We start from the raw sequence: 10,981 nt of genomic DNA, 5'->3' as shown, positions 1-10,981 counted from the left end.
TTGGAAAGAGCATTATCATGCACCCCCCCCAATTGCCTGCAGTGTGAGAAGGACGGTAAGCTTCTTTCACATATGAAATGACAGAAACAGTATCTTCATGTCACCACCAGTGGTGGATTCAGGCCAATTCCAGTGACAGTGGGGAAAGGGATCTTTGCTTAGGCTGAGTCAGGTTGATTTCAGACTGATCCAGGCCTGTTACAGGATGTGGCGTTGGGTGGGTAGCTGAGTTGTCTGCTTTACTAGAATGTTCCACGTGGGAATCAGAGCTGTAACTAGGGTCCCTTGTGCCCTTGGAAAGAGCATTATCATGCACCCCCCCCAATTGCCTGCAGTGTGAGAAGGACGGTAAGCTTCTTTCACATATGAACTGTCAGAAACAGTATCTTCATGTCACCACCAACCCATAAGCCTCTGCAGGGACAGTGCTGGGGAAGCAGATCTAAGCTGAGTTTAATGTTTGCACAACAGCTGGTGAGCATCAGATTTGGTCTGGAGGGCAGCTAGATGCTCCTTTGCAAGTGCCTCTCCCAGCAAGATTGAACCTCCTTCCCATCTTTGAATTGGGGAGGTGGGTTGGGGGAGAGAGAAGAACACGCATTTCCCCCAACTCAATGTTTAAGTCTTGTTCTGTGAGCCAGGAAAAGAAGAAAGTTCCAGACTCAAATGTATTGAGCATGGCCTGTGTCTTTCAGAGGCATGCCTGGTCTGGAATAGAAACACCCCTCTCTGGTTGGCAGTGGTTTCATCCCATCCAAAGTTCACTGGCACCTTCATCTTATCTATGTAGGAGGTGCATGCTATGCTGGGTCGTTGTACTCCAAATATACCTGCTGAAGTTCCCGACTCCTCCTGCTTCCTTATATAACCGCAGACTCATTGCAAGGTTTCCTCACACAGTAAGTATCTTTCCCTGACCCACAGAATGCTCCAGTAGCTGCTGAATTATAAAGACTGCTCCTGTTTCCTTCCTGTATTCAAGGTTTCCTTACATTCTTTCATATGATCTCAACCTCCTTCTCCTCCCCTTGATGAATTCTTCCCCAGTTGCCTTCTCCCTTTTCCAGATTCCCTCTTTCCTTTTCCAGATTGGAACATGCATGGGTTTTAAATTAACTTCACTTCTCCTGTTCCCAAACAGATTCCATGAAATCAGGTCATCAGTTTCAGATGTTTCAAGCTTTGCATAAGGGTTTTCTTCCCCCCTCCCTTTTGGATTGTTTTTCAACATTTTAAGGTTGTGAGTGGGGACTGTTTGCTTTGCTCTTGGTTTACTGCTGTTACGTAAAGCTGTTCTGGAAATGTTTTCAGTTTTTGAACAAGTGCAATACTTTAAATCAACAAATGAGTATCAAGGGTTCCATATATGAGCAAATGTTCGCCTCACCTGACCTCCTATTGGCAGAAGCAGGGAAGAGGAAAGCCTATTTTGCCCTTTGGGTAAACTGTGTGTGAGTAGCCCCAGCAGCAGTTATGCATGTGTGTATATGGAGGGGTGTTTTTTTTAGGCGGGTGTGGCTGTGGTGTAGCACTCCCTTCTTGCGTAAACTGATTTTCCTCGAGTTGTTGCATAGTGGCAGTGATCTAGAGTTGGTGAATGGGGCTTATTCCTCATGGAAGTGAAGGTGATTGGAGTTTATTGTGTGACGATTTTTTTGTCCAAGATCTTACTGAGATTAGAAAGCCTGATATGGGTACTCAAAACTGAGTTCATTGGATTTTTTTCCACGATACCTGGTGGCACCACCCAGACACCTATTAATAGCCTAGCAATTCCTCCTGAACTCTTCTTATTCTCTGCTGAAGCAGAGAAGGGTCGGGGGGGTGGTGGTCAAGGAGCAACTGAAGAATCACATGAATGGCCCTCTCCGGCTGCAAGAAGCTCCTCCTGTATCCCGGTCTCAAAGAACATGCAAGATCATGAGGAGGGCATGAAGAGACAAAAAATACGGAGAGACAGTTGGAGACTGCTTGGGTAACATCCGGGAGAGGAGGAGCCTTAGAAAGTATGGAATAAAGGGACATTCAGTCCCGACAACAGCTCTCTAGGGGAAGGACTGACCAGGACGTATTGCTGAGTTGTTTGCCATTTCCTTGAATAAAGCATTGATTTCACTGACAATGGACTCTGCCCTACACACCTCATAGAGTGTTTGTTGTGGGGGAGGAAGGGAAAGGAGAATGTTAGCCACTTTGAGACTCCTTCGGGTAGTGAAAAGCAGGATATCAAATCCAAAGTCTTCTTCTTCTTCTTCTTCTTCTTCTTCTTCTTCTTCTTCTTCTTCTTCTTCTTCTTCTTCTTCTTCTTCTTCTTCTTCTTCTTCTTCCTGACCAGTATCTAACCCAGCCCTGATAGATATGACATGTACTCAGAAGTGAGTTCCTTGGATTTTTCCCACCACACCTGGTGGTAGCACTTGAGCATCTACTGTTGGGTCATCACCACCTCCTGAACTCTCCCCTTCCCCTGCCCCCCAGCTATCCCCAGAACTTGGCTCTATAAAAGTAGCCACCTGAATGTACCGAAGGATGTGACATAAACTCTCTCTCTCTCTCTCTCTCTCTCTCTCTCTCTCATCTTCAGTTTTTCAGTGTCATCAATGGCTTATTTCAAATACAAGGGGATCCCATTCTCTACAGAGTTTTTCTCAGAGGAAACACTCAGCTATGTGGAAAACGACTTCCAACTGTTGGATGATGATATAGTGAACGTCACTTACCCCAAGTCAGGTCAGTATTGTAATTAGGTAAATAGACTTTGGTTTTAGTGGACCCAGTGTCCACTAAAACATGCAGAGATTAGGATTTCCCCCCAAAAAATATTATAAACAGCTGTACAAGAGAGAAAAGGAGGACAATGACAAAATCCAAAATTTTTGAATTTAAATAGTTTGCACAAAATCCCAATAGAAAAAAAAGAACCTACTCAATGACGTGATATCAAGAGATGAAGTGGAATCGGCTATTAACAAGATGGAAATTGGCAAAGCCCCAGGGCCTGATGGACTTTCAGCTAAATATGGTAAGACTCTGAAAGAATGGCTGATACATCCGCTGAAGGAAGTTTGCAATAAGATTTGAAGGGGGGCCAGGCACCCGAGACCTGGAAAGATGCCTACATTACTCTGATCCCCAAGCCTGATACAGATAGAGCTCAGGTGAAGAATTATTGCCCAATCTCATTATTGAATGTGGATTATAATTTTTTTGCAAATATTTTGGCTAGAAGGCTGAAGAAAGCTTTGAGTGATATTATAAATAAAGACCAGGCAGGATTCCTGCCTGGGAGACATATGAAAGAAGGTTCGTAATGTTATTCACATTTTGGAAACGTTAGAGGCTAAAAAGGACTATAAAGCTATTTTGATGTTTATTGATGCTGAGAAGGCCTTCGATAACGTATCTTGGAGTTTCATGAAGATGAATTTGCTTAATATGGGGGTTGGACAAAGTTTTATAAATGGTATTAATGCAATATATTCTGAGCAGAAAGCAAAAATTATTGTAAATAATGTGGTGTCAGAAGAGCTTAGAATTGACAAAGTGACAAGGCAAGGGTGTCCTCCCCTCCTCTCTATTTCAGTCCTGGAGGTATTTCTAGAAATGTTAAGAAACACAAAGAATTTAAAGGTATTGCAGTAGGTTCGAAGCAATATAAATTAAAAGCCTTTGCAGATGATTTAGTGTTGACTCTGCAGGACCCTGAAACTATTGCTTGTAAAGCACTTGAGTTGTTGCAAGATTTTGGGCAACTCTCTGGTTTTAAATTGAACAAAAAACAAACAAACTAAAATGTTGAATAAAAATCTAACTACAGAAGAAATGGAGAAATTGGAGGAAATTACAGGTTTTTATTTTTTCAAAAAGGTGAAGTATCTAGGTGTAAATATGACTGCTAAAAATTAAATCTGTTTAAAGATAATTATGAAAAGTATGGAATGAAATTAAGAGAGATTTAGACACTTGGTCCAATTTGAAGTTATCTTTGTCAGGCCGAGTTTCTGCTGTGAAAATGAATGTGCTTCCTAAAATGCTGTTTTTATTCCTTTTTTTAAAATAGGAATTTATTGGATTTTAACAATAAAAATACACAAAATACATACACTACAAAAAACTACAAAACAATACAAAAATACAAAAAACACACACACTTATCTATCCTTATCCTCTTTATAATCATTATTTTGGGACTTCCTCGCATCCTCTCTTCTGCGTTCATTTCTTTAGTAACTTTATAACATTGTAAAATACTCCTTCTCACAATTAATCTTAATCTCACAAATCATAATCATCATATACCTACAATCTTATTCCTAATAAAATAAACATTACACAATTCCAACTTCTTATATCTTCTCTTAACTTAACTTCTGATTACTGTAGCCTAAATCTCTTCTGATTCCAATTTCAAATATTAATTAACCACATCCTATCAAATAATTAAATGTTTCTTCCAGTTCTCATACACTGTTTTCCCCCTCTGGTTTCGGAGTTCCGTGGTCAGCCATTTTTATATCCCCTTTAAATAATCTTCCTTTACCCCATACCTTTCCTAACCATCCTAACCCTTCCCTTTCCCCTTCCCATCCAGATCTCCCCACCCCCAGTCCACTCTTCCCAGCTCCTTCGTCCTCTTTTGCTTTCTCCATTATGCCCAGTTTTAAGCTTGACATTCTTAGTTGTATCTTCTTTTCCAGGTTGTATCTTTCTTCTTGGTAGGTAGCTGCTCTGACATAGCCGTAAAATATCTCTTCTTCATTCTCTGTTACATGTTGCATTTTCCATTGTTGCTGTCCTTGAGCTCTTGGTCTCTCATTCCAAGAGCTGTCTATTCTGTCCAGTCCCTGGGCTCCCAGCCTCTCACCCTTAAAGAGCCCTTCTTGTTTTCCTAATTGCGAATCCTTGTAAACCACCTCGTCTTCTGCAAATTCCTCCAGTTCTGCAGCCTTTCCATCCAATAAGTTCATAAAACAATTAGCAAAAACAGTTCCAAACCGGGAAAATGTATCATTAACTCTCTGTTGAAGCAATTCACACTCTGTTAAGAGCCTCTGTTGGGAAACTGTCAGTGTTTTGTCTTCCATTTTCGGCTTCAAGGACACCATGAGGTTTGAAACAGGCAATGGTGGGGTCTCAGTAACTTTCCTCATACGCATTACAATCCAGCCTAATGGCCGCCATTCACAGCCTGACCCGAACTCCTTAACCCAGAGGGTTAGCGGTATTTCTCCTTTTAAATTATAATCCACAAGAAGAAATAAATCAAGTACTCAGTCTTACCCCCAAACAGGGTTTTCTACGGTTTACAAAATCAGCGATCCACTTAAAAGCAAGTCTTTCGCGGCTGCAGCTTTTAGTTGTTACTTTGATCTTGCTGCTGTCAGAGAGAGACGGACTTCCTCTTTTGATCTCTCCCGTAAGCCAAATTTCAATAGATTTTAAAACGAATTACGCTCAACACATAGTCCTTCTTTTTAATTCAAATTGAGGAAATGCAAAACGCTCATAAAACTGCCAGCAGCTGCTGCTTTGTGTAGTCGGGGAAGTGGGTAGATCCTCAATACTGTGACGGAGCCCCACTCGCTTGAACAGACCTTACTAGGTCTACTCAAGAGCAAGGGCGTCGCTTCTTGTACCAGCTGGATCCCAAGCCCTCAGGACTCTCCTCCCGAGATTTTTACAGAGCCCGCAGCGCGGTTGCAATAACTCCTAACCCAAAAACACCGGAACCCCCTCAGAACTGAGAGAGCTCCCGACTGAACGGAATGGCGCTTCACAGGAAGTCACTGTTTTTATTCCAAGTGATACCAATAGTGGACAACATGAAATGTTTCAGAGAGTGGCAAAAGAGGCTATCTAAATTTATCTGGCAGGGGAAGAAGGGCAGAATTAAGTTTAAGTTATTAACAGACACCAAAGAAAGAGGCGGATTTGCCCTGCCAGATTTAAAGTTATACTTTGAAGGTGCTGTTCTTTGTTGGTTGAAGGAATGGTGTACATTGGAAAATGCTAACCTGTTGGACTTGGAAGGTCATGACAATGTTTTTGGATTTCACCATCGGAGGCTAAAGCCCATAAAAAATTGAACACAGAAACCAAGTGGTTAAAATATAGCGATCTGTTGTTAGAGAGTGAAGATAAATTTAAATTGAAGTCATATGAACAACTTAAAGATAAATGATTGGTTACAATATCACCAAATAAATGAAATGTTTAAGTATGACTGTAGAAATACAGGTTTTCAATCTGAAAAATCCAGATTGGAATCGGAATTGCTAGAGACTAAGACAAAGAATCTTTCTAAAATGTATATTTTATTACTGGAATGGCATACAAAAGATGAACAAGTGAAATCTGTTATGATTGATTGGGCAAAGGATGTGGGTCACAATATAATGCTGAATGACTGGGAGAGATTGTGGAAAAAAGGTATGAATTTTACTGCGTGTACTGCTCTGAAAGAAAACATGAAGAAAATGATGTATAGGTGGTACTTAACACCTGTTAATTAGCCAAGATGCACTATAAATGTTGGAAATGTAAAGAGAAGGTAGGTACCTTTTTCCACATGTGGTGGACCTGCCCCAAAGTAAAAGACTTTTGGGAAAAGATTTATAACAAAATGAAAAAGGTGATGAAAAACACATTTGTTAAAAAACCAGAAGCCTTTTTACTGGGAATTCTTGGAGGAGAAATCCCCCCAAAAGACATTACAGTCTTTTTGTATGCCACAAAGCTGTTAGACTGTGGTTCAGTCGTTCAGTCATGTCCGACTCTTCGTGACCCCATGAACCAGAGCACGCCAGGCACCCCTATCTTCCACTGCCTCCCGCAGTTTGGCCAAACTCATGCCAGTCGCTTCAAGAACACTGTCCAACCATCTCACCCTCTGTCGTCCCCTTCTCCTTGTGCCCTCCATCTTTCCCAACATCAGGGTCTTTTCCAGGGAGTCTTCTCTTCTCATGAGGTTGCCAAAGTCCTGGAGCCTCAGCTTCAGGAACTGCCCTTCCAGTGAGCACTCAGGGCTGATTTCCTTAAGGATGGATAAGTTTGATCTTTTTGCAGTCCATGGGACTCTCAAGCGTCTCCTCCAGCACCATAATTCAAAAGCACCAATTCTTCGGCAATCAGTCTTCTTTATGGTCCAGCTCTCACTTCCATACATTACTACGGGGAAAACCATAGCTTTAACTATACGGACCTTTGTCGGCAAGGTGATGTCTCTGCTTTTTAAGATGCTGTCTAGGTTTGTCCTTGCTTTCCTCCCAAGAAGCAGGCGTCTTTTAATTTCATGACTGCTGTCACCATCTGCAGTGATCATGGACCCCAAGAAAGTAAAATCTCTCACTGCCTTCATTTCTTCCACTTCTATTTGCCAAGAGGTGATGGGACCAGTGGCCATGATCTTTTTTTTTTTATGTTGAGCTTCAGACCATATTTTGCGCTCTCCTCTTTCACCCTCATTAAAAGGTTCTTTAATTCCTCCTCACTTTCTGCCACCAAGGTTGTGTCATCAGCATATCTGAGGTTGTTGATATTTCTTCCGGCGATCTTAATTCCAGTTTGGGATTCATCCAGTCCAGCCTTTTGCATGATGAATTCTGCATTTAAGTTAAATAAGCAGGGAGACAATATACAGCTAGACTACTATACTGCTAGACTACTTGTTACTTGTTACCAAAATCCGGAAGACACATGAGATACCAACCATAGATGCATGGCAAATGAAGATGATGGACTTTATGGAACTTGCTGAACTGACGGGGAGACTGCGCAACCAGACAGAAGATGAGGTGGAAGAATATTGGAAGAAATTCAAAGCTTATTTGAAAAAATATTGCAATATATAGAATTATGGATTGTAGAGGAGGAGTTATAGGCTTGCAGCATGAAGTTTAATTTTAGTATAGAATTTTTTTATTGTGAAGTAATAATATAGGTTAATAATAGCTAAATTGGTAATTATTATTAATATGTTAAGTATGATGATAAACCAAATTATTAAGGATGATTTAACAGTGAAAATCAGAGGGGAAGGACCGAGGGAAGTCAGCTAACACTGTTAAAGAAAGTTAGAGGAGAAAAAAGAATCTTTTTATGTTTTTTTCTTTTTAAGGCTTTTGTATTTTTATTATGTTTTGAATATTTTTGTATGCTGTTTTGAAAAAAATATTTTAAAAAAGTAATAATCTATGTTTTTGATAATATATTTTTATTATTTAATAATAGTTTTCTTTCTAAATGCAATATCTTTGTGTCAAATCCATCTTTGTGTGTCTGATTTTAAAATTTCATTTATTTGGTCATATTGATGGAAGTTCACAACTGCCTGCCTGAGTTCTTTGAATTTTTTATTTTAAATGGGTTATTTTCTTCTCCTAATATTTCCTTGTATGTCAGCCAATCGATGTCCATGTTTTGTCAATTTCACCATAGTATACCTTCCCAGAATTCTGGGATTCTTGCCCCATAGGATGCTGAATAGCTAGCAGAGGATGAAGATCCATTCAAATTCTTATGTTCCTCTAATTGCTTTTGCAAGGACCAAGTATTAATGCACAATGGACTGAGTGAGGGATTTCCTCCTAGGTACCCATTGGATGGCAGAGATCTTGGGCTTAATCTTGAGCCATGGGGACCCCTCATGGGTTCAGAGTACACCACTGTGGGAAAGGGCACCCTGGATTGAGTTGGGTGATCATTTGCAGGTTGCCTTGAAAAATCCTTCCCCCAGGATCCTGAATACTCACCTGCCATTCCAGCTTTTCCCCAAGTCCTTCCTCCACTCCAAGGCCAAGGTAAGAGAAGAATGATGGACACATCAAACCTGTCTTTGGCTCCTGTCTTTCTGACACACAGATGTGGGGATTCTGGAACACTTGACACAGCCTGATTACAGGAGGATGCCATATTTTGTACTAGAGAATGGGGAGGAATATTGGGAATCTCCTTAGCAGTTTCCTATTTGTGGGAGAACTTGAACTGGTCCACATGCATGTTCAGCCCAGGTCCTCCCTGGAGGCTTCCTCTGTTCTAATGTCAGGCTTTATGTATCATGCCTTCAGTTTGCTGCCATACTCTGCATAATGTTAGTGTTGGGCTGCCTGGGCTCTCTCTCAATATAGCTCTTCCTCTGTTACAGGTAGTCTATACTCTGCGTAACCCCAGAGATGCGATGGTTTCAAGCTACCACTTCATCAAAGGCTTTAAAGAATTGAAGGACCCTGGAACTGTGGAAGAATTCATGGAGAGATTCCTGAGTGGGGAAAGTATGGTTGGAGGCAAACCAGCCACTTTTGTTTGCTGTGACCCACAACCAGTGATGTCCACCAACATAAAGTATTTATTTTTAGCTAACTCCACAGTCCTATCAGAGAATTATATTTCCCAGTTGGATACATGGAGAAGGGCAGAAAGTCCTACATTTTTCATTTGCTTTGAAAGAAAATCAATAAATATCCTTTCAGGTGGGCAAGATTGGCACTAAAACGAGAATAGGGTGAAACTTAAGGTAAGCCCTTAACAGCTGGGTGAGATTGGCACCAACAAGAGAATAGATCAAAATCGATGATAGCAGACATTCTCACTGGTGGCAGAAAAAAAGAAACCTTAATGGAGAAAGTCCATTAAAGCATAAGATTGTCGACTTACCGGTATTCAAACCTTTACTTCTCTTGTATGTGAAAAATGTCATTACACAGAGCAGTCACTAGGTGGCATTGGACACAGGGTAGCGTTGAAGTCTCATGTTACTGATTTTGTTTTTAAGGGATAATGCAGTTATTTTCTAGGTTCCTGAATGGTGTTTACGTCTACAACAGCATTGTCTACTTCCCCACAATAACTCCTTATATTTCACAATTGCTTCCTCTTTGCTCTTCCAGTGAGTTATGGTTCCTGGTTTGACCATGTGAAAGGTTGGGTGGAGATGAAGGAGAGAGCCAACATCTTCTTCAACACCTATGAAGAACTACTGCAGGTAAAGGTCCAATTTTAACTGTGTTGATCTGCTGCCACAATTTTAACATTATTCACACATGAAGCTGCCTTTCAAAAAATATTCTGGTAATATTGGCTAGAAAGGGATTCTGAGCATGTGCAAAAATTGTTGCTACCTCTACATACACTGCATATCATGTGCAGAGTACATTTCCTTTCTTCTGCATGGTAGCAGAAGTGCCAGTAATATGCTTTTCTGCCTCGAAAGCAATGTCTCCTGATGACTCAGGTGACCCCTGGGTGCTTTGCTGGCTGAGGGGCAGCTGGAGACACAGTGGTTTCTGCACGGTGATAACAGCAAATTCCACATCCCCAAAATATTCATCTTTCCCAATGCACATTTGTGTGCCTCTTGATCAAGGGCAAGCTCTCTAGTCTACATCATGGGTGGATTCACAGCCATTTGCTTTTGCTTTCTGCAGGACTTTCGAGGCAGCGTGCAGAAGATCTGTCATTTTCTTGGCAAGGAGCTGAACAGCCAACAAATTGAGTCTGTGGTGGAAAACGCCTCCTTCCACAAGATGAAGGACAACAAGATGTCCAACTTTTCCTTAACACCAGAGAACATTTTTGACAACACAAAAGCAATGTTCATGAGAAAAGGTAATAACACTGGAGTGCCAAGGAATAAGGCCATAATGCTGCATGCCAGGGGTGAAGAACCTCTTCTTTTTCTGTGGATGTTTGATGCCTCACAGAAAAAGTCTATCAACAACCAGTCAATAGAGCGTAGAGTCAGAGCTGACTGTGAAAAGAGTTTGCAGGTCCAGAAGGTGGGTACAGTTTGCAGGATTGTATATCTTCCTCTCTGTGCAACACCCCATCTAAGTCTATCTATTTCATGGATGTCCAGATCAAAACAAGAAATCATTCTGAAAGAGGCAGTCTGGAGAACAAGGCTGTATCTGCACAATTTTGAGACCTGGATAATTCTGGGGACTCCCTGAAAAAGGCCACGAAGACACAGTAGTTTCCTCAGAGA

General features: G+C 41.1%; 1 protein-coding gene across 1 annotated transcript in view; it reads left to right on the top strand.

Moving 5' to 3' along the window:
- The first annotated feature begins 878 nt into the window (after window positions 1-878).
- LOC117051589 (sulfotransferase 2B1-like) overlaps window positions 879-10,981 on the top strand; it is a 48,906-nt gene continuing 38,803 nt past the window's right edge. The window contains exons 1-4 of the mRNA XM_033158132.1: window positions 879-982; window positions 2,585-2,730; window positions 8,590-8,798; window positions 9,143-9,269. Coding sequence (XP_033014023.1) covers window positions 2,601-2,730; window positions 8,590-8,798; window positions 9,143-9,269 — 466 coding nt within the window. The 5' untranslated portion in view covers window positions 879-982; window positions 2,585-2,600. The remainder of the gene's footprint in view (window positions 983-2,584; window positions 2,731-8,589; window positions 8,799-9,142; window positions 9,270-10,981) is intronic.

This window comes from Lacerta agilis, chromosome 8 (genome assembly GCF_009819535.1).
Source record: "Lacerta agilis isolate rLacAgi1 chromosome 8, rLacAgi1.pri, whole genome shotgun sequence".
NCBI lineage: Eukaryota > Metazoa > Chordata > Lepidosauria > Squamata > Lacertidae > Lacerta > Lacerta agilis.
Note: the sequence above shows the minus strand (reverse complement) of the source record. Positions and strands in the feature narration are given on the sequence as shown.